The 25,428-nt window shown below is 35.7% G+C and overlaps 1 protein-coding gene across 1 annotated transcript in view; it reads right to left on the reverse strand.

Moving 5' to 3' along the window:
* LRP1B (LDL receptor related protein 1B) overlaps positions 1 to 25,428 on the reverse strand; it is a 1,532,882-nt gene that overhangs the window by 259,266 nt on the left and 1,248,188 nt on the right. The window contains exons 47-53 of the mRNA XM_059927092.1: positions 24,024 to 24,137; positions 23,631 to 23,780; positions 14,038 to 14,160; positions 12,132 to 12,251; positions 7,487 to 7,615; positions 4,211 to 4,333; positions 307 to 447 (exon numbers count right to left, since the gene is read on the reverse strand). Of these exons, the coding sequence (XP_059783075.1) occupies positions 307 to 447; positions 4,211 to 4,333; positions 7,487 to 7,615; positions 12,132 to 12,251; positions 14,038 to 14,160; positions 23,631 to 23,780; positions 24,024 to 24,137 (900 nt within the window). The remainder of the gene's footprint in view (positions 1 to 306; positions 448 to 4,210; positions 4,334 to 7,486; positions 7,616 to 12,131; positions 12,252 to 14,037; positions 14,161 to 23,630; positions 23,781 to 24,023; positions 24,138 to 25,428) is intronic.

Here is a 25,428-nt window from a genome sequence, read left to right on the forward strand (position 1 = left end):
AGGAAAATTATCTTCACATAAAATAATACATTAAGAAAAAATGACTTCTTTAAAGGAGCAGGATGATGGATTCATCTGGTTCATTGCCACAAATCTTCATATTTGGGGCACAGACTTACATTTCTATAACTAGCTCCAAAACAAAGTTGATTACTAGGATCCTGCATGGTATCAATAGAAGCATCACATGCTTAATTATTTGCATCTCCTCTCATTGAATATTATATGAGACTAAAAAATAGAGTCACAGTACTGACTTAAAAAAACAAATTTTGGAATAAACATAGTATTATATATTTTCTGTACCTGCACTTTTACACTTTGCGTTTATAGGTGCTTCATCAGAATGGTCTGGGCAGTCAAAGTCTCCATCACACTGCCATTGACTATTTAAAAGACATCGTCCATCAGCACAACTAAATTCTTCTGCATTGCACTGTCGGTATCCTGGAGACAAAGAAACATTCCAATTCATATAACAAATATTCATTAAAACTTTATTTCATAATGTACACTAAACTTACTTGACCATGTGAGTTACCCAGGCCTCTTATGGGAAATGTTTCTCATTTCTTTCTAGGGCAGTTACAATAATTGCAAGAGATATTTGTGGTTGGAAGTAGGATTAAAGTCCAGAAAACAAAGTTGAAAACAAGGCACTCTTATTTTGTTTCTAAGTAAGGAAACAAGAATGCAACACAAGTATACAACCTCTGTTCACTTATTATCTATATCCTAAAGATTTCCTTTAGAATGGAAAACAAAATGAAAGCTACTCAAAATTATTTTCAAGACTAAGCTTGGTTAGGTATAGTACTAGAACATATGGATGAACTGATTCTGGGTTATAATAATAATTTTCAGAAGCTATCATGTCATGTTTATGTTTGGGAAGCAACATTAAAAGTATAAAGAAATTGTTAAAATGAGAAAATTAAAATCTAATTCATAGAGCAATAAGCACAAAACTATTGTAATTATCCTACATATTGATTCTTAGAGGCATTAAAAGGCTTTGTTCAAAACACAGTATCAATCAATCAGTTGTTAATGTTCATATCTAAGCCAGTTTGTTAGTAAAACTCATTTGATTTTGAATATTATGAAGTTTTAGACTGGATTTTTTTCCTGAGTTTGTTAACAATAAAAAATGTCATTTCTATTATAAACTTTCTGGTAAATGTAGGCAAATATTTTACTTTTGAAGAGAGAATGTAAGATTTTTATGGTTTAAAAATAAAATTTCAGCAGAAAAAAAGATTCAACAACGATTATTTAATTGAGATGTTTATCATATTGCATGGCACAACTAGATAGTTCTAAAATATCCCCAGTTTCCCTAGTATTCCTTCCCACCCTCTCATTCTTCACTAGTTCCTCCTCTTCACTCAATACATATGTTCAAGTCTCTCCCAGTCCAATAACAATAAAAATCCATCCACATAACTCTTAACAAGACATGTCCCTTCTTCCCTGCTCAGTCCAGTCCCTACTCAATCTTCCTTTCACTTACTTACCTCTTTGCTTTCACTTACTTTCATTCATTAAAGTCTCAATTCTGCAACATCTACCTGCTGAAATCCCTCTCAGAGCTAATAAATATCAAGTGGCAGCTGGTAAATTCACAGGTGTCTCTGGCTCCTATCTGCTTCACTGTCCTCCAGTGCTTGATGCTGTTGCCCATACTATCTTGGAAATAGTTTCCTGACTTAATATTCATAATCCACTCTCCCAGCCTTCTTTCTAACTTTGCTTTTGCTATTCCCTTTTCACCCTCTTTCTGTATAAAGTTTTCTTCTGTTCTACTCTAAAATGTTACAGGGGAAGCCCTTATTTCAGCCTTCAGTATATGGTTTTCCCCTTTTCCTTTCTACAGTGTTGGGTATTATCATTCTTTGTCATATTTTTTTTTAATTAATTAATTAATTTATTTATTTTTGGCTGTGTTGGGTCTTCGTTTCTGTGCGAGGGCTTTCTCTAGTTGCGGCAAGTGGGGGCCACTCTTCATCGCGGTGCGCGGGCCTCTCACTGTCGCGGCCTCTCCTGTTGCGGAGCACAGGCTCCAGACGCGCAGGCTCAGTAGCTGTGGCTCACGGGCCCAGCTGCTCCGCGGCATGTGGGATCTTCCCGGACCAGGGCGCGAACCCGTGTTCCCTGCATTGGCAGGCAGACTCTCAAGCACTGCGCCACCAGGGAAGCCCCCTTTGTCATATTTTGAGTATCACCCTTATGCTGATGGCCACCAGGTTAATATTATTTGTCCTGATCATACTCTAGAACTAAATTTTCAAACACTCACTATACAGCTTCATGTGATTGTCTGATTAACACTTCATATTCAAAATGTCCAAAATTAATTATTTGTTACATCCCCTCTCCCACACCAGCAAAACGGCCCTTTAACCTCATTCTAAAGCTCATTAACAGCAACACCATCCTCCAAGTCATCCAAGCTGGAGATTCTACTTTATCCTCCATCTCTAACTGTAAATGCATTCTGACCTAATTCTGCACTTTCCATTCCATCAGTTCTGCCCTAGTTCAAAACCGCAGTGTTAATTATCATAACTATTGCAATAACCTCCTAACTAGTTTATTTTCTCTTTATGGCACCTCTCCCTCATGGCAATATTTCATCCACTCTGCTGAAAAAGATAGTTCTAAAATATAAATTTGACTGAGACATTCCCCTGTTTCAAAATGTGTGCTGGCCACTGAGAGGCAAAATAATTAAGTACAAATTCTTTAACATTGTATTTGAGACTTTTTAGAATCTAGCTTCAACTTAACTTTCTAACTTCAACTTACCTCACAAAAGACTAATTGCTATTCCTCAACCATGTTGATTTGTAGTTTTTGTAAACATATATAGAATTTACTGTGTCTGGAACTGTTCTAAGCACTTTACAAATATTAATTTATTTAATTCTCTTAACAACTCTAAGAGCTAAGCAATGTTATTATGTGTTTTTTACAGATGAGGAAATTGAGGTACAGGCAGGTGAAGTAACTTTTCCAAGGTCACACAGCTAGTAATTGGCAGAGCCAGGATTTGGACCCAGGCCATCCGGTTCTAAGGTCCAGGCTCTTAACCACTATGTCATGCTCTCTAGCATCTAAATATGATTTCCTCTAACATTCCCTGCTTCTGTTCTTTAGTGCCTCAAAAATGATTTTCTCAGCTCTGATTTTGTGTATTGTGATTCTTATTCCCATATGACAATTATGTTATTGTTCTATATTGTATTTCTGATTTTCCTGTTCATCTGTAATTTTTTCTAGTGGGACCTCTGTCTCATTCATCTCCATATCAACCAAATATAGTGTCTAGCAGAGGAAATATACTCAATCAGATATAACTCTACTTCAGATTTACATCTTGAGTTATGATGTAGCTTTTAAAATATCACATTGAATCCATGACTTAATGGTGAATTAATATAAGAACAGATACCCATTGATCTCAAAGAGATTTATATCAAAGACGCTGCATAGGGAGGACAAAGGGAAGCTAAATCTACTACCTTTCATAGGTATATGTGGATTTCACAGCTTTTCATTTTATATTTATTCATGTATACATTTAAATATTTTACAAAAATACTACGTTCACATAATATTTCAATATCAACTGGGATTTTTAATATACTAATTTTTATCACAAAAGTTATATATGTGTTCATATATACATTATATAGATATGATGGTTAGATAAATATATATGTGACAAGATAAATTTCATAATAATAACATTAAATTTTAACAAGTAAATACATGTATAAAAAGATAAAGCAAAAGAAAAATGTTAAGTATCTAGATTCTCTGATAGTTGTGAACTGTATTCTTTTTTCCTCACTCAAATATTTGATTTGGCTATAAGATTGAACTAACCAGCTATATATTGTCTTTAAAATAAAAGGTATTTCAAAGTACTTAAAACCAAAGACATTTTTATCAACATTTTCCAGTGTGGTTCTTGTTAAGAATATACTACAACAAGTAGGCATAATTTTCAAATAAGTGTGTAATTATGGTAGAGTTTAAAGAGGTTATATGTGGTGTGTCTATATTACTGAATTTACATGTTCTTAGTGAGATTAAGAAATGTATTTCTTTGTTTTTGTTATTTATTTATATATTCCTGGAGTCATCTTAAAAGACTGTCACTCAGCCTGAGAATCTTCTCCATGAAAAGTTTATATATACTTACCACACTGCAGTGACTCATCAGAGCCATCTCCACAGTCATCATCATGGTCACAAACGAATTGCTTGGGAATGCATACTTTATTATGGCACATGAAAGCATTTTCATCACATGTGTTATTGGGAGCTAAGAAAGACATCACAAGAAATTAAGTTAGATGAGCACCTATTTTATCTTCCCCTATGTTATGAGTTTGGGAAATGTATGTTATTATACTCAATACACTCAATAATTCATGGTTATTTAAAAAAGGAAACTTAGCTAAACATTCAATATATCAGATAAATTAATAATATATATTAATATATGTATTTCATTATAAGTAGTATTTGAATATATGAATATAAATATATATAATTCAAAGTTTTAGTGCTAATATGTTCAACAATTCTAGAGTGACCTTGAAATTTCAGGCCATTTAGCAATTTGTAAGTTTGCTGAAGGAGGAATTCAAAGGTTCATATGTGATAAAAAATCACTCAACTATAATAATGTGGCTGGGTTTTTTCTCTCCTCATGCTTAAGCTAGTAAAGTGATAAAAACCTGCTTTTTTGTGAAAAATGGACCTGAAAAGACCACCAAGTGCTAATGCTCATGATGGAAGTGAAAAGAAAATCAAAAGGGCTAAGAAAGTTACTGTTTTCAAGAGGAAAATAAAACTTTGGGGTGACTTCAAGAGTGGGGTGTTGAAATAGGTTAAGTTAAGATCTATGGTGAGATGAGCCCAACCATAAGTACCACACTGAATGAGGGACATCGATCCATAAAATGGAACATCAATCCTTTTGGAATACTGATCCATGAAAAGTATTCTCTAGCAAGGGCCTTAACCAGCAGGAAAAATGGTTGATTAAAATGTGCAGTAAAACTTCAGCTGACTTGTACAGAGGAAATAAGCTTTAATAGTATATGTATAGCATCATAGAAGTTTGATTATTTAAATATTTTAATTACTCTTCCTTCATGGAAAGGGTAAATGCTATGATATGACTCAAGGTTTGGGATATTTCAAACGTTAAGAATCTGCTATATGATGGATGTTAACTAAGCTTGTTGTGGTAACCATTTTGTAATAAGATATAAGCATATCAAATCATTATGCTGCACACCTAAAACTAACACAATATTGTAGGTCAATTATATCTTAATTTTTTTTAAGTGAAAAAAAAAAAGAATCCTCTACATGTTATTATAGTACACTGGAAAGGGGGAGGCTTTGCAAAACGTTGCTCTTCAACTTATAGTTTTATCCTAAGAAAGCTATTTACTTTCTTGGTGCATCTGTTTATTTATCTGTTTAACGAGTATAATAAAATCTATCTGATAAATTTTCTGCAAGAACTAGATAAGGTACATGAAGCAGATTGGCTCATTTTAGGTACTCAGTACATTCCTAGTTGCTGTTTCAATTCCTATCTATACAACAATTATCTTTGGCAGATCCCCAAAAGCACTTCACTGAGATACTGTGGAAATTCAATAATGTAAATAAAAGCACCTACCAAAATAACTGATGTATAATGGGCACCTGAAAAAATTTACATGCCTTCCAATCTCTCCCCTTCATGTCTTAATAGGCACTTTCCTCTACCTAGAACACTTCTCTTTCTTTTTTTTTCCTTCACAACTGAGATAACGTTATTACTTTTCTTTGAAATCCTTCCATGAGACTTATAAGGTTTTTTACACAATATTTATTTGTGATGACCTAGTATCTTTTCTATGTATCATTCTGACACTTAAGTTATTATAATTATTCTTTTACATGCTTATCAGCTCCCGATCCCCAAACTGCCCCACACTACGTGAAAAAAGGAAATCTCTGCTTTCAAAACTCAGTAATGACTATAAAGAGACATGAGCAGGTGAAACAAAAAGAATTACTTAAATTTAATCAAGTGTAACTAATTTTCAACAAATTTATTTTCAAAAATGATACAGAAGCCACATAGGAGCAGCATTCAAAACTGCCCATTATAATCAAAGTAAAACTCAGTTACTAATCACTACTCTAACTTTTAACTGTGTGACAGCTTATATAACTCAAGTGAATTATGCCAATTCTAATGCATGAATTATTCTTTAAGATACTAAGCAACAGAGGCTTATTTGGAATTAATGCTTTCAGGTCACTTCAGTACAATTTGTTGTATTTTAACATAATTTACTTAATAGCACCCATGTGGTCCAAAAGTGTTAATATGTGTCCTGGAGCATTAACTTGCTACAATAGCAACAGTATACAGGGACCATCTGGATCCCTGAATTGATGCATAATCCTTTATTATGTAGCCCTCAGTGGCCCCACTGACCTTTACAGGCACACATATCAGTTTCAAGATCAAAGTGATTTATGCTACAATAGCATGAGCTCTGTGCACACAAGCCTGCCTCAAAGTCTTCTTTTTCCTTCTCTGCTTTAAATATCCGCCATATACACACACCCACATACACACACTATTACATTATGGCTTCAATTACAGTTTTAAAGACCTGAAGACAGGTCATCAGAGAGATGACTGGTAGACTTCACTTTAATAAGCAGATTTCACAGCACTGTTCCTAATAAATTGCTCAACAGATCCCCTATGTGACCTTGGGATCAGCATTCAAATACTCAGTCCCTTCATTCTCCTGATCATGCAAAGGAATTTATCTAAATTTTTACTATTGAGTAATCCCCTGAAAATTTCCTGAGGTGACCTAGGGTTAGAAACTTAGTAAATTGTCTGGCGTCCAAAGGTGTTCCTCTGATTCCCCAGCTTCATTCAGCTATAAACATACTATTATTACCTGACCTAAGGGCTAATATCCTATCTGTAGGACTAATAGGTGTTTACTGACCTTCTGATCAGTAGTTATTTAGGATCACAGCAGCCATTTACAGAGTATCTGTAATAGGCAATCTAAAAGCCTTCAAGGGGAGTGTGGGGTGGGAGGGTGGGGGAAGATGCTAAAAAGGAAGTAACAAACCCACCACACACACGTACACAGCGTAGTTAAATTATCTCAGAAATGAAGTGAAAAATCTTCGTGCATCAAAACCAGTTTTAAAATGGGTAATCCCTCTGTTCATGTTGGAAACACTCTGAACAGTGGTTAGAGGGGTTGCTGAACTATTATGATGACAACATCCCACCTGATTAATTCTGATACTACATATGAGTCCAGGGATTGGGAAAGTGAGAGAAAAGGTGACATGGTGAGTACTACAAAAGCAACTGTCTGAGGATGCTGCAGCAGCTTTCTTTCATAGACAGCCCCATGAGTGTTCATACCACAGCCTGCTGTGGAGAGCTCATCGCTTCCATTTGGACAGTCCCTTTCACCATCACACAGCCAGTGTCGGGGAACACAGGCACGGGAGCCCTGGCAGCTGAACATGTCAGGCGCACAGGTGATGGCACCTGAAACCCACCAAAAAAAATGCCATTAAGATCACACACAGCAGGTCCGCTGAGAAAGATCTATAATTTCATTTCCTACAGACAAGAAGGGAAGCAGAAGAATGCCACTGACAAGGAAAAAACTGTAGTTATTTGGAATCATCACATATTACCCATCCCCTATAGAGAGTTTCCTCTCAGAATGCATTCCTTCTCAGTAGCAAGTATTATATTTCTTAAAGCTGCATGGCAGAAAATAATGAGTATGTTCTCCTTGTAAAATGTAGCAAAACATAGAAATCTCATTGTGAATAAACTGAGATAAAATTTCAAAAGGACTGAACCTATAAGGATAATAATAATAACAGTATTTTTATTGCTTAATATATGCTAAGCACTTAACATATTAACTCACTTAGTCCTCACAATCACCCCAAATGGTAGAACTATTATTAGTCTCATTTCACAGAAAAGGAAACTGAGGCTCTGAGAAGTTGGAAAGCTTGCAGGAAGTCACAGATTGCATAGGGAGCCACATGTTGAACTGGGAGTCCAAAACCTTTTTGATTCCTAAGTATCTTCTCTTAACCAGTAATATCATTACTGTTCCTCCCCACCTTGTGTTGTTGAAAAGTATAAATGTATGCATGTTCCCTTTGCTTTTATACACTTTTATAAACAGAATCTACCTTTTCTTCACTCTGTCAATTCAATGTTCCTTCAGCTGCATGATGTTGTTTTCAAACGTATACAGGAAAAAAAATGAAATGCTTGTTGACTGTAAATTCAAAGGGTCATGGGTGGTTTCTCTTTGTTTTTCTCTATATGGGCATAGGGTAATTGAGTAAAATTAGCAAATGATTCATTCTCCTGGTATTTCCCAAGCCCCAAGTACAGTTATACATATTGAATGGTTTATTTGTTATGTATATAAAATATTTGTTGAGTGAATCAGTAACATGCGCCCCAAATTTAACTTCCCTTTAACTTCACTTTCTTGTGACCAAATGCTACCCATAGAATAGATGTTAAAAAACAAGTTGTAAGAATTATTAAAAAAATGTTAGTATCTCCAAGAAGAAAATATGACTGCCTGGATTGATGGATAGTTGTTTCCAAACCTTTAAAGCTACTTTAATTGGATTACCAATCATCATCTTACTTTTCAGCCATAGAGTTTTTATGAGAACATGTTTTTTAATGCAATGTTATCAATATGGGAGTACCGCAGGGTGACAAAGTGGAACCTCCTGGTGATCTTTTTCAACATAAACATGTCTCTTCCTACATATACTTTAATTGGGAGGACAGGATGGCAAGTGAATATTGAAAAGTCCCCCAGGTAATTCAGATTTGCTTATTTGTTGAGGATCAGTGCTAACAGAATGAGTTTAATATGATATCTATTACTGGAAGAAATTATAAAGAAAATCTATTAAACAAATGTTGCTTTAATTTAAAAATGAACTTACTTGCTACCTATTGTCTTTAGTACTTTCTATAATAAAATTCTCTTCCTACAAGTTATTTTTACATTATTCCTCCTTATCTATTTTTTTAAGCTTGTCATAAGAACATAGAGTGTCACTTTCACTCTTAGACTCTCAGTTAGTGTTTTAATTTCCATAATATTTTTATTATTTAGCTGGAGATGCAAAAAATTGCATTCTTTCTGCTAAGGAAGTTTCGATACATTTAGCGCCCCTTGTCTACTTCCTTATTATCACTCCAATTTATTCCCAAGGTAGGCATAATAGATATAGCATTGATTTTACTGTTGAGAAATTTAACTTTGTATGACCTTGTGGAAGACCAGTGTCTGAGTTTCACTCTAAAATGAGCATTATGAGTAGATAATTACTAAGATACCTAAAACTATAAAATGGCATAAAGCTCTTTGCAGCTAATTTTCTGGCTCCCTTTAAGGTGGTTCAACAGATTCTGTGTTAAGAGCATGCCAAAACATCATGGTCAATTTAAAAGAAAATGAGCCAAGGAAAAAATTCATGGCTTCCTTCCATAATTACCGCTGTCATCTGGAGACGCATTGCCTTTCTCAGGGACATGAATCCCAAGGGAGAAGGAAGACAAGCTGAAGGAATTCTACCAGATCCATCTTGGGTACCTACTCAGATATAATATTTGATTGGTGAGAGTTACTATCCAATTTAGTAAGTATTTCAGAAACCTGAATTCTGTTCCTAGTTCTGTCATCACTGATTCACTGAGTGACTTCAGGCAAATTTATTAACCTCTGTGAGTTTTTCTTTCTTCATCTATCACATGATGCAGGTGAACTAGACTGTGATTTTTATAAGTGAATCCTCAAATCCCAAGTCAGAACCACTATGTGCTTATGAAGAAAGAATATGTCTACATCAGAATATTTGGAGATGGGGATTAAGAATCTACATTTTTAACAAACCTCTGAATAGGATATTTTGTACACTAAAGGTGGAAAACCACTGAGATAAATTATTTATAAAGTTCCTTTCCAATCCTAAAATATTAAGTCCAATTCATTGACTGATGCTTGGTCTAAAGCAGTAATTTTTATGTAACAACAGCTTGGTAGCATATAAATTGCAGCCTGTGATTATATTAAATAGACTGGGTGTTTTGATGACAGGTAAATATGTTCATTATCATTAAATTCTTTAAAAAACTTATCAGGACATTGATAGACATTGACAGGACAATACCACTCTGAAAAATAAGGGAGGGAGCAGGAGAAACAGAACAAAAGAGAATGGGAATAAATTCATTTATATAGTACACATTGGCCATGTCAGCTGATCACAATAATTACATAAGGTAGATGTCTTGTAACCATTTAATAGGTAAGGAATTTGAGGAATAAGGGATAAAATGGACCAGCCCATGATCACACAGCCGGAAAATGCAGACGTGGGAGAATTCAACTCTGTATGACTTTAGAGTCTTTACCACTTCTATTATACTGTGTCCACTTAAGAAGGATAGAGGTTATCAGGGGAGCCATTTAGTGTAGAATTAAACAAAGGGTCAAAAGCAAGATAATTTTAGAGACCGGAAACATGTTCAACCTGCTGTAAATTGGTAGTCCTTTTGTTAAAATTAAACAGGGAACTCTACTCAATACTCTGTAATGGCCTATAAGGGAAAAGAATCTAAAAAAAAAAAGAAAAAAAAAAGAGTGGATATATGTATATGTATAACTGGTTCACTTTGCTGTATACCTGAAACTAACACAACATTGTAAATCAACTACACTCCAATAAAAATTTTTTAAAAAGAAGTATTTAATAGCAAAGAGAAACAAAGTAATTAAAACAGACTGGCCAGTCATCTAATTAATTAATGATTTCTTTTTCCTTTCAGAAGTTTTTGATAGTAATCTTTCTACATTTATCTTTATCTGTTGTATAAGTAATCTTTCTACATTTATCTTTATCTGTTGTATAACTAAATTGTTTCAGCTGTGTAAATAAAAAGTAGATTTTAGGTGGCTTAATACAGGAAAATAAATTGCCTACTTTCTGAAGATATCTCCAATTTTATGATACATACAGAGAACTTCATTTTAGTGTGAACATCATAAATCTTATATTCCTTTTTCCATGATAGTGACCTAAATAGCAGGTCACAACTCCTGAAAATTTTAAAAATGTGTTAAGTACACTTAACTCCATAAGTGAACCTTATTCTATGACTCAGGTCCTTTTCTCTCTTAAATGAGAATGATAACAGTTATGAAATAGGATTGATATAATGAACAAAGAATATAGAAACAGATCAGAAAGATAAATAGACAGATAGACATGTAAATAATTTAGTAGAATGCCTGGCCAACCATAACAAATCTATGGAGATTAGGTTGCTTCCTTCTTCTACCTCTTAAAAAATTCATTTAATAATTAAATTTAAATTATTTGTTAAATGTCCGTGATTAATTAAAAGCAATCACATTGGTTTTTAGCCAATGTAGTTGACGTATAGTAAACATAGACATTTGACACTCTACCTCTAATCCTATAAAGCTGAATGTTAAAGTACATTTTAAAATCATATACAATAGTCTGCTTCCTTAATTTCCATTTAAAACAATTCAATAAGAGTAATTACTATAATACACAAACACACACCATGTGTGGCTTATGGCAGTATAAACCTGCATAGTAAATTTGGATGGTGACTTAGCAATACTTATCAAGAGCAATGAGAAAGTTTTCAATCATTTGATCCAAGTAATCCCAATCATTGAGATCCATTCTAAAGAAGTCACTGAAGACTAGAAATACAATTTGCAAATACATTAATTGAGTCAATATTCAGCAAAAAATCCTAAAACTCTAATAGTAAATGTATATATGAAAAATTGTAGACTGATAAGTTGTCATAAAAATAATAAAAACAGTTACATCGAAATGTATATACATACAAGCTTAATGTTAAGTTTGACAAAGTAGAAGACAAAGTTTTCTGTATACTCTAAGACAATAGAGCATATGTATCATACTCCTAAAAACTGAATGAGAACACAAAAGAAACAACTCACCACAAATGCTATCACTTTCATCTAATCCATCTCCACAATCAGCCTCTCCATCACAAATCCAGTGTTTAGATATACATTTTTGTGCAGAACATGCAAATTGGTTCCAAGAACAAGAGGAACCTAAAAAAAACCAAAAAACAAGCAAATAAATCCATAAGAATGTTTGTTTTAGGTGCAAAAGAAAAAATAAATCCTTTGAGACATTCTTACGAAGGATCCAACATGAGAAAGTTCTTTAGACTTTGCTAAAACCAGCCATCCCAAATAAAACAAGCCAGAGTCCTCTTCCCTATGACAGTGCTATAAAATTTTGACCATGGCTTGCATATTCCCTCTGAGTTATCCAGGTTATACAACATTGTTCCTTCAACATAATCTCACAGGGTTTGACTTTGAGCTAGTCAATATGCTGGTCACTCTCCCTAAGTACATTACTGTCTTTTTCTAACATGTAGGGTACAGATATAAAATAAATATTCCAAGTGTGGTCTAGTCATTTTTCCTAATTTTTAATCTATTTTTGAACAGTTGGAGAAAAAAATTACATCCTAGGCAAGGTCATAAATATGGTGAACTCACCACCATATACATTTGTTTTTAAAGGTGATGTGACTCAGGGGGTTTTAGCTTGATGACAAGCCATCAGTTTTGTACCTATACATACTTAACACTTTGATGTTTTCCTTTCTCTCCCTTGGGAACACTTAAATCTGACTAATAACATCCATATTCATTGGCATGGTGGCTGGTATTTTATTACCAAGTTATGCATTTATAATGGTGTATTCCATTTATTTCCAAAGTTTGTGATTGCTCTCCTCCACCCTTAGTCCACTTATCACCAGGAAACACCCAAGAATAAAATCCTACCAAATTAATATGTTCAAAATGTAAATGACTATAAAAGTAAAATTTTGATTTTTATCGTATAAACTATTTAAAAACTTTGCATTTTTATTTGAAATATTTACTAACATGACCTGTGAAAAGAGAGACATTTAGAAAAACTGAAGCCCAGAAAAAATAAAATTAAAGAAGATACAACCATATAATGGCTTCTGTTACAGGAAGTATGACTCTACATAAACTATTTGTAAAGTTCTCTGTTAATCTTGTTCAGGATCTGGCTCTAATGTAAAGATATATGGCATCTTAATCAAACAAAATGCACCTTCATATTTCATGATGACATTTACTTTTATGGGACTTTGGCATTTCGTAGACAATCCATTTTTAATCTTTCCTACTCTGTCTGTTCATCACAATGTTTGCTATTTGTGTTAAATGAAAATAGTGAATATATGCTTTTTATGCTTTTTTAGGAATTTTTTTGGCCTGAAAATCATAAAATCCATAAATTTTATAAAAATAAAAATTTTAAATGCTTTCTTACCTTGCCAAGTGAAATGAAATGTACACACACAGAAATTAGGATGTGGATAGTGATAGACGACAGTTTGAAGAAATGCAAGTTTAACTATACTATTTAAATCTATACATGTAATTAATAGAAACACTTAGGATAATAATAGTCAATAAGAGGTAGGGAGACTATAATGAGTTGTGTGAGCTAAATCCTTATTTTTCTCAGCAGAAGGTAAATACATTAGCATCTAAACTTAATAAGTCAGGAAATGAAGGTATAAATATATCATTTAGATTAATGGAGGTAACCACTAACAAAAACAGAAAAGGTTAAAAGAAAAGGCTGTATAGGAGATTGTTATTCTCCATTATAAGTTCTTCTGTTCTATTTTAATTTTTACCATTTTGTGATATTTAATCAAAATAAAAATTGATGTTAAAATCAATTAGCAATATTTTGTGTAAAATCTCTATGTAAGAGAACATCAGTATATAAATAATAATATAGTTTATAAAAGTAAAGCAAGATATAATGTCTCACCACAGTGGAATTCATCAAGTCCATCCTCACAATCTTTCTGACCATCACATACCCAGGTATTCAAAATGCATCTTCCACTAGGACAACCAAAATAATTTTCTTCACATCTGTGTTTGTTTTGAACTGTGATAAAATATAGAATTTAATGTCAAATAAATTAAATTAATCTTAGACTTCTGTAATATAGGTAGATATCAAAACAGTAATACTCCTTGAACTGGAAGAGGTAAATAACAAGAAAACTTAAATAAAAAGAGCTGAGCTGAGGACATTAAAGAATGTCCAGGTCATGAAAACCAAGGAAAAGCTAAAAAACTGGCATAGACCAAAGGAAATCAGGGAGATATGGTAACCAAATCCAATCTAGGATTGGATCCTGGATCAGAAAGAGGATATTAATGGAAAAACTTGTTAAATCCAAATAATGTGGAGTTAACAAAAATAAAATAAAACGTTTTATAGATGACTATAAACTGAGTAAGCCAAAGGCCAAAGAATCATTTTAGGTGGAAAATATTCTTAATTCTATACTTATGAAAAATAAATTACATTATAAAATCATTAGTAGATTTTTGCTGAGAAAGTGTAAACTTGGTGTTCCATACTTAGTGGGTACATATGCTTTGACAAGATTTATATATGTATTCTCTATTTTAAGGAAGAAAAACAAGTTGCAGTAGTATCTCTAAAATTGTCATACCTAACAAAAATATCATGAGAATAAAAAGTATCTGTATATAAAATTATTTTGTAAATTATATATTTTTCAGATTGTGGAGTATTATTATTATTATAACCTCCAAGAGCACATACAAAATACTAGATTTTTCTCTTTACTGGGTGTCATTTGTCCCCTTGCACCTTCAGGTTTACATAGATTTAGTGACTGGCTCACAGCCAATCAGGAAATAAATCTTAGAGTACACATGGCATCACACTATAGTGATACATTATGACTATTTTAAGGTAACAAAAATTACCTCCATTCTAATTTTTTAATGCCAACTTTGTAGATCTAATTAAAGATGAAAATTACTTTTTGAAGGAATTCATCATTAACACAAAAAGTCTTGATTGTGCTGGATGTCTTACTTTTTCTTAGGATATTGCCTAGATATAACGTAAGATATTTAGACTGACCTTTTACTGGCTTCCTGTTTGTCTGCCCACCTGTTTCATAAGTCTATATTAATGCCCCTTTCCTACTTCCCCAATATAATCACTATTCTCTACTAATGATGAAAGTTAGCTTTCAAAATCATTTATTAATCCTAGAAATATATAAAGACTACAATAAAGTAAAAAAATATATATTTACAAGCTTAATAGATACCTAGTTATACTGCCTTCAAAATAATTAAAAATTTGACTATAGCCATAATGAGATAAAGAATTGTTGCAGAAGAAACATTGGAATAAGAATCTAAACACCCAGTTTCCATGAGTCTAAAGCAATTTTCTATATTTATTTAATGTTTTATATAATGAAGAATAAAGTTTAAAAAAAAAGAAAAGATGTAGATTTGCAGTGAGCCAGTGCCTCCTAGGATACAGCGAGTCTTTTCAAACTCAAAAGGAACATCACAGAGTATCACACACTGATGAGCAGTGGCGAAAAGAAGAAAAAGGAATCTGCTATTTCCCAGTTAATTGATTGATTATGCACCATTAAGAATATCAATTCTTTAGAGTAGATTGTGTGTGTGTGTGTATTGTATACACTTGTGTGTGGAATACCTACAAATATAATTTCTTAAAATGTTTGAAAAAATTATTACACATCTACTAAGCATGGAAAAAAGTGATTGTAGCAGCAGGGTCAGGAGAAGGAAACAGGAGCAGGAGAACACATGTAATAGTATACTACAAGCATATCTACTTTCAGTTATAGTAATTTAACATCTTTCTTTCTGGTATTATTATATATTTTTAAAATTCGTTTCCTTAAATAGTTAGAAAGAAATAGGTTCATGACCTTCTCATAGAAGGCATTCTCCTAAGAATGCAGAGGACACTTTTCAGTGCTTGTGTAGGTAAAGATGGCTAATATATATAAATATACCAGTCTGACATTGATCCAGTAATGATAACTATTACGTTACCCATACTAGTATGCCAAAAGATTGTGTAAACTGCATCAAATAGCCTAACTTGACAATACAAGCTGTATAATAACAGCAGTAAAGCCAGTGGTGAGAAACACAGTCTCCCTCCCTTTAGTCTATAGATAGTTTTCTCTCAGTATATACTACTTCTGTGAAAACCTTATAGATTACATATTTTAAGATGTAATCACCAACTTTAAAAGGATTAATGAGGAACTGAACATGAAAAAGGAAATTGATCCAAACATAGAACAGATTTCTCAAGTATCATTCCATAAGTCATTAAAAAATATAGAGGGAGGAGAGAAGATGGCGGAAGAGTAAGATGCGGAGATCACTTTCCTTCCCACAGATACAGTAGAAATACATCTACACGTGGAACTGCTCCTACAGAACACCCACTGAATGCTGGCAGAAAACATCCGACCTCCAAAAAGGCAAGAAACTCCCCCCATACTTGGGTAGGGCAAAAGAAAAAAGAAATAACAGAGACAAAAGAATAGGGACGGCACCTGCACCAGTGGGAGGGAGCTGTGAACGAGGAAAGATTTCCACGCACTAGGAAGCCCCTTCTCGGGCAGAGACTGCGGGTGGCAGAAGGGGGAAGCTTCGGAGCCACGGAGGAGAGCGCAGCCACAGGGGTGTGGAGGGCAAAGCGGAGAGGTTCCCGCACGGAGGAGCGGTGCCGACCAGCACTCACCAGCCCGAGAGGCTTGTCTGCTCACCTGCCGGGGCGGGCGGGGCTGGGAGCTGAGGCTTGGGCTTCGGTTGGATCGCAGGGAGAGGACTGGGGTTGGCGGCGTGAACACAGCCTGAAGGGGTTAGCGCACCACAGCTGGCTGGGAGGGAGACCTGGAAAAGGTCTGCAGCTGCCAAAGAGGCAAGAGACTTTTTCTTGCCTCTTTGTTTCGCGGCGCGCAAGAAGAGGGGATTCAGAGCGCCGCCTAAACGAACTCCAGAGAAGGGCGCGAGCCGCGGCTATCAGCGTGGACCCCAGAGACGGGCGTGAGACGCTGGGGCTGCTGCTGCCGCCTCCAAAAAGCCTGTGTGCGAGCACAGGTCACTCTCCACACTGCCCCTCCCGGTAGCCTGTGCAGCCCGCCACTGCCAGGGTCCTGTGATCCAGGGACAACTTCCCCGGGAGAACGCATGGCGCGCCTCAGGCTGCTGCAACGTCACGCCGGCCTCTGAAGCCGCAGGCTCGCTCCGCCTCCTCTGCACCCCTCCCTCCCCGCGGCGTGGGTGAGCCAGAGCCCCCGAAGCAGCTGCTCCTTTAACCCCATCCTGTCTGGGTGGGGAATAGACGCCCTCAGGAGACCTACACGCAGAGGCGGGTCCAAATCCAAAGCTGAATCCCAGGAGCTGTGCGAACAGAGAAGAGAAGGGGAAGTCTCTCCCAGCAGCCTCAGAAGCAGCGGATTAAAACTCTACAAACAACTTGATGTGCCTGCATCTGTTGAATACCTGAATAGACAACGAATCATCCCAAATTCAGGAGGTGGACTTTGGGAGCAGGATATACTAATTTTTCCCCTTTTCCTTTTTTTTTGTGAGTGTATATGTAAATGCTTCTGGGTGAGATTTTGTCTGTATAGCTTTGCTTTATAATAGCTTTATTTTACTTCACTATATTATAGCCTCTTTCTTTCTTTCTGTTTTTTCTCCCTTTTACTCTGAGCCGTGTGGACGAAAGGCTCTTGGTGCTCCAGCCAGGCATCAGGGCCGTGCCTCTGAGGTGGGAGAGCCAACTTCAGGATACTGGTCCACAAGAGACCTCCCAGCTCCACGTAATACCAAACGGCAAAAATCTCTCAGAGATCTCCCTCTCAACATCAAGACCCACCTTCACTCAACAACCAGCAAGCTACAGTGCTGGACACCCTATGCCAAACATCTAGCAAGACAGGAACACAGCCCCATCCATTAGCAGAGAGGCTGCCTAAAATCATAAGGCCGCAGACACCCCAAAATACACCACCAGACGTGGTCGTGCCCACCAGAAACACAAGATCCAGCCTCATCCACCAGAGCTCAGGCACTAGTTCCCTCCACCAGGAAGGCTACACAACCCACTGAACCAACCTTAGCCACTGGGGACAGATATCAAAAACAACGGGAACTACGAACCTGCAGCCTGTGAAAAGGAGACCACAAACACAGTAAGATAAGCAAAATGAGACGACAGAAAAACACACAGCAGATGAAGGAGCAGGGTCAAAACACGCCAGACTTAACAAATGAAGAGGAAATAGGTAGTCTACCTGAAAAAGAATTCAGAATAATGATAGTAAGGATGATCCAAAATCTTGGAAATAGAATAGACAAAATGCAAGAAACATTTAACAAGGACGTAGAAGAACTAAAGAGGAACCAAGCAACGATGAAAAACACAATAAATGAAATTAAAAATACTCTAGATGGGATCAATAGCAGAATAACTGAGGCAGAAGAAAGGATAAGTGACCTGGAAGATAAAATGGTGGAAATAACTACTACAGAGCAGGATAAAGAAAAAAGAATGAAAAGAACTGAGGACAGTCTCAGAGACCTCTGGGACAACATTAAACGCACCAACATTCGAATTATAGGGGTCCCAGAAGAAAAAGAAAAAGAAAGGGACTGAGAAAATATTTGAAGAGATTATAGTTGAAAACTTCCCTAATATGGGAAAGGAAATAGTTAATCAAGTCCTGGAAGCACAGAGAGTCCCATACAGGATAAACCCAAGGAGAAACACGCCAAGACACATATTAATCAAACTGTCAAAAATTAAATATAAGGAAAACATATTAAAGGCAGCAAGGGAAAAACAACAAATAACACACAAGGGAATCCCCATAAGGTTAACATCTGATCTTTCAGCAGAAACTCTGCAAGCCAGAAGGGAGTGGCAGGATATACTTCAAGTGATGAAGGAGAAAAACCTACAACCAAGATTACTCTACCCAGCAAGGATCTCATTCAGATTCGATGGAGAAATTAAAACCTTTACAGACAAGCAAAAGCTGACAGAGTTCAGCACCACCAAACCAGCTTTACAACAAATGCTAACGGAACTTCTCTAGGCAAGAAACACAAGAGAAGGAAAACACCTACAATAACAAACCCAAAACATTTAAGAAAATGGGAATAGGAACATACATATCGATAATTACCTTGAATGTAAATGGATTAAATGCTCCCACCAAAAGACACAGACTGGCTGAATGGATACAAAAACAAGACCCATATATATGCTGTCTACAAGAGACCCACTTCAGACCTAGAGACACAGACAGACTGAAAGTGAGGGGATGGAAAAAGATATTCCATGCAAATGGAAATCAAAAGAAAGCTGGAGTAGCAATTCTCATATCAGACAAAATAGACTTTAAAATAAAGACTATTACAAGAGACAAAGAAGGTCATTATATAATGATCAAGGGATCGATCCAAGAGGAAGGTATAACAATTGTAAATATTTATGCACCCAACATAGGAGCACCTCAATACATAAGCCAAATGCTAACAGCCATAAAAGGGGAAATCGACAGTAACACAGTCATAGTAGGGGACTTTAACACCCCACTTGCACCAATGGACAGATCATCCAAAATGAAAATAAATAAGGAAACACAAGCTTTAAATGATACATTAAACAAGATGGACTTAATTGATATTTATAGGACATTCCACCCAAAAACAACAGAATACACATTTTTCTCAAGTGCTCATGGAACATTCTCCAGGATAGATCATATCTTGGGTCACAAATCAAGCCTTGGTAAATTTGAGAAAATTGAAATCGTATCAAGTATCTTTTCCGACCACAACGCTATGAGACTAGTTATCAATTACAGGAAAAGATCTGTAAAAAATACAAACACATGGAGGCTACACAATACACTACTTAATAACGAAGTGATCACTGAAGAAATCAAAGGGGAAATCAAAAAATACCTAGAAACAAATGACAATGGAGATACGACGACCCGAAACCTATGGGACGCAGCAAAAGCAGTGCTAAGAGGGAAGTTTATAGCAATACAAGCCTACCTCAAGAAACAGGAAACATCTCGAATAAACAACCTAACCTTGCACCTAAAGCAATTAGAGAAAGAAGAACAAAAAAACCCCAAAGCCAGCAGAAGGAAAGAAATTATAAAGATCAGGTCAGAAATAAATGAAAAAGAAATGAAGGAAACAATAGCAAAAATCAATGAAACTAAAAGCTGGTTCTTTGAGAAGATAAACAAAATTGATAAACCATTAGCCAGACTCATTAAGAGAAAAAGGGAGAAGACTCAGATCAATAGAATTAGAAATGAAAAAGGAGAAGTAACCACTGACACTGCAGAAATACAAAAGATCATGAGAGATTACTACAAGCAACTCTATGCCAATAAAATGGACAACCTGGAAGAAATGGACAGATTCTTAGAAATGCACAAACTGCCGAGACTGAACCAGGAAGAAATAGAAAATATGAACAGACCAATCACAAGCACTGAAATTGAAACTGTGATTAAAAACCTTCCAACAAACAAAAGCCCAGGACCAGATGGCTTCACAGGCGAATTCTATCAAACATTTAGAGAAGAGCTAACACCTATCCTTCTCAAACTCTTCCAAAATATTGCAGAGGGAGGAACACTCCCAAACTCATTCTACGAGGCCACCATCACCCTGATACCAAAACCAGACAAAGATGTCACAAAGAAAGAAAACTACAGGCCAATATCACTGATGAACATAGATGCAAAAATCCTCAACAAAATACTAGCAAACAGAATCCAACAGCACATTAAAAGGATCATACACCATGATCAAGTGGGGTTTATCCCAGGAATGCAAGGATTCTTCAATATACGCAAATCAATCAATGTAATACACCATATTAACAAATTGAAGGAGAAAAACCATATGATCATCTCAATAGATGCAGAGAAAGCTTTTGACAAAATTCAACACCCATTTATGATAAAAGCCCTGCAGAAAGTAGGCATAGAGGGAACTTTCCTCAACATAATAAAGGCCATATATGACAAACCCACAGCCAACATTGTCCTCAATGGTGAAAAACTGAAACCATTTCCACTAAGATCAGGAACAAGACAAGGTTGCCCACTCTCACCACTATTATTCAACATAGTTTTGGAAGTTTTAGCCACGGCAATCAGAGAAGACAAAGAAATAAAAGGAATCCAAATCGTAAAAGAAGAAGTAAAGCTGTCACTATTTGCAGATGACATGATACTATACATAGAGAATCCTAAAGATGCTACCAGAAAACTCCTAGAGCTAATCAATGAATTTGGTAAAGTAGCAGGATACAAAATTAATGCACAGAAATCTCTTGCATTCCTATACACTAATGATGAAAAATCTGAAAGTGAAATTAGGAAAACACTCCCGTTTACCATTGCAACAAAAAGAATAAAATATCTGGGAATAAACCTACCTAAGGAGAAAAAAGACCTGTATGCAGAAAATTATAAGACACTGATGAAAGAAATTAAAGATGATACAAATAGATGGAGAGATATACCATGTTCCTGGATTGGAAGAATCAACATTGTGAAAATGACTGTACTACCCAAAGCAATCTACAGATTCAATGCAATCCCTATCAAACTACCACTGGCATTTTTCACAGAACTAGAACAAAAAATTTCACAATTTTTATGGAAACACAAAAGACCCCGAATAGCCAAAGCAATCTTGAGAACGAAAAAAGGAGCGGGGGGAATCAGGCTCCCTGACTTCAGACTATATTACAAAGCTAAAGTAATCAAGACAGTTTGGTACTGGCACAAAAACAGAAATATAGATCAGTGGAACAGGATAGAAAGCCCAGAGATAAACCCACACACATATGGTCACCTTATCTTTGATAAAGGAGGCAAGCATATATAGTGGAGAAAAGACAGCCTCTTCAATAAGTGGTGCTGGGAAAACTGGACAGGTACATGTAAAAGTATGAAATTAGAACACTCCCTGACACCATGCACAAAAATAAACTCAAAATGGATTAAAGACCTAAGTGTAAGGCCAGACACTATCAAACTCTTAGAGGAAAACATAGGCAGAACACTCTGTGACATACATCACAGCAAGATTCTTTTTGACCCAGCTCCCAGAGAAATGGAAATAAGAACACAAATAAACAAATGGGACCTAATGAAACTTAAAAGCTTTTGCACAGCAAAGGAAACCATAAACAAGACCAAAAGACAACCCTCAGAATGGGAGAAAATATTTGCAAATGAAGCAACTGACAAAGGATTAATCTCCAAGATTTACAAGCAGCACATGCAGCTCAATAACAAAAAAACGAACAACCCAATCCAAAAATGGGCAGAAGACCTAAATAGACGTTTCTCCAAAGAAGATATACAGATTGCCAACAGACACATGAAAGAATGCTCAACATCATTAATCATTAGAGAAATGCAAATCAAAACTACAATGAGATATCATCTCACACCGGTCAGAATGGCCATCATCAAAAAATCTAGAAACAATAAATGCTGGAGAGGGTGTGGAGGAAAGGGAACACTCTTGCACTGTTGGTGGGAATGTAAATTGATACAGCCACTATGGAGAACAGTATGGAGGTTCCTTAAAAAACTACAAATAGAACTACCATACGACCCAGCAATCCCACTACTGGGCATATACCCTGAGAAAACCATAGTTCAAAAAGACTCATGTACCAAAATGTTCATTGCAGCTCTATTTACAATAGCCAGGACATGGAAGCAACCTAAATGTCCATCAACAGATGAATGGATAAAGAAGATGTGGCACATATATACAATGGAATATTACTCAGCCATAAAAAGAAATGAAATGGAGGTATTTGTAACGAGGTGGATGGAGTTAGAGTCTGTCATACAGAGTGAAGTAAGTCAGAAAGAGAAAAACAAATACAGTATGCTAACACATATATATGGAATCTAAGGAAAAAAAAAAAAAATAAAGGCCATGAAGAACCTAGTGGCAAGACGGGAATAGAGACACAGACCTACTAGAGAATGGACTTGAGGATATGGGGAGGGGGTGGGGTGAGATGTGACAGAGTAAGAGAGTGTCATGGACATATATACACTACCAAATGTGGGATAGATAGCTAGTGGGAAGCAGCCACATAGCACAGGGAGATCAGCTCGGTGCTTTGTGACCACCTAGAGGGGTGGGATGGGGAGGGTGGGAGGGAGGGAGATGCAAGAGGGAAGAGATATGGGAACATATTGTATGTGTATAACTGATTCACTTTGTTATAAAGCAGAAGCTAGCACACCATTGTAAGGCAATTATACTTCAATAAAGATGTTTAAAAAAATATATATAAAGTGGCATGTCTAGCACAGGTGATTATTTTTAATTTAGTCTACAATATTTGTTTTAATCTTAGCCAGAGTATCAAGAATGAAAATTAATAAGTTTATGCTATACAACCAGCCCCTAAATCTTCAAGGCACAGACTCTTTTGTCTTCTAGAATTACCTGGGCATTTTAATTCATCTGAATAGTCTCCACAGTCGTTAGACCCATCGCATATCCAGGTTGGCAGAACACACAGTGAGGTAGAATTACATCTTATGAATCCTGTGGTTTTCACTCCAAGCTTATAGAAATATGTACAGTCTGTATTATCTATAAGGAGGTAAACAGAAAAATGAAAAACACCTCATCTGCAAAGATTATGAGCCTTCTATGTAGGTCATAGAAACAAGAAAAGTTAACCTCATTTGAAGAAGTAAATATGCAATTATCCTACACAACAAGGGTTAATTACATATCAATTCTGGACAAGGTTCAGTGAAGAGTTAGACACTGTTCAATGTAATGCCAAAGGTGCACAGGCATGAACAAACAAAATGTAATGGAATATCTTACTGCAGTTCTTTTCATCTGAAGCATCTGCACAATCTAGGTTCTGGTTGCATTGTGCTGATCTTGGAATGCACGTCCCATCTGCACAGCGGAACTCAACAGTGGCACAGGTTGAAACTAGAAAAACAGGTAAATAAACAAATGGATAGACAAGATAGAAAATGACTCTTTGCTTAACATTTTGAGTACTTTAATTCTTACAATTTTGTTTGGTTTTGCCTTTTTAACTCTGGGCAGTCAAACTTGACCCATAACCCCCAAAAACAAGCTTGGGTTAGATGCCTCATACATCTTCCCCTGTCACGCTGTTCTTCCCTACATTGTAGTGCTTATAATACTGCATTGCAATGGCCTGTTTATGTATCTCTCCCCCCATTAAATTGTAAGCAGGGACCATGCCTTGTTTTCCCTATCATACCATATCAGCACTAAACCAACAACAACAAAAAAATTAAATGTTGCTGAAACTTCTCTCTCCTTCCAACTTCAAAATACAAGGTATGACACTAAGCAAATGCCTGATTGAGTGCATACACAGAAATCCCGCTCTGTTTGCTAAGAAGAAGTGAAACATTCCCTGCTATGATAAAAAGACAGACACACAGACAGAGTCAGAGATTGAGAGAGAGAAACCACTGAGTATTTCCTTTATTTACTCAAAGAGGGAATAGTTCAGCACTGCTAGAAAGTCATCATGCTAAGTTATCCTCTTTCACATGGCCATATTACTAACATTTGGTATAGGAAATACGGATTCCTCATGCCAAGAAACATATAAATGTGGTATGACTTGCCTCTGTTGTTGGAAAGTATGGCTTTCGAAATCCCTACTATGCTTAGATGAAAATCAGTTTTGATATGCTACCATCATTACATATTCTTTGTACAGAATAGCTTATTCTTCATCATATATTCCTTTTTACTTTGCTTACACATTCATTACCATATAATGGATTTCAGCAATATGTTGTGAACAGGTGCATGGCTTGTTTTGTGTGTTAGATTAACTTAGGTGAGATTTTTATTCCAAATTCAAATTTCCACAGGTTGATTATGTTAATGTACAACCTGAAGGGCTTTTTGATTATGCCACTTTTACTAGGGTTGATATTTTAAAGAGCCTATTTAATTACAAATATAAATTATATCAATTGTAAATGGTTAAAATGCTATCTTAAAATATGCAAATTTTATTCAAGGGTGTGTATGTCATTTGTATTTCATAATGCACTGCTATTATTACATTTAATTGTATCTTGCAATTGTATCCTTATTTGTGTTTAAATGATGATTAGAATAAATGTTTTATTTACAATTTGCAATTATAATTGCTTCACTGTTTTCTTCATTAAAAATAACATCATTTGAAACAGATAATGCCATTATAAGTAGAGATAAATACACTGCT

The sequence above is a fragment of the Balaenoptera ricei genome, chromosome 7 (genome assembly GCF_028023285.1).
Source record: "Balaenoptera ricei isolate mBalRic1 chromosome 7, mBalRic1.hap2, whole genome shotgun sequence".
Classification (NCBI taxonomy): domain Eukaryota; kingdom Metazoa; phylum Chordata; class Mammalia; order Artiodactyla; family Balaenopteridae; genus Balaenoptera; species Balaenoptera ricei.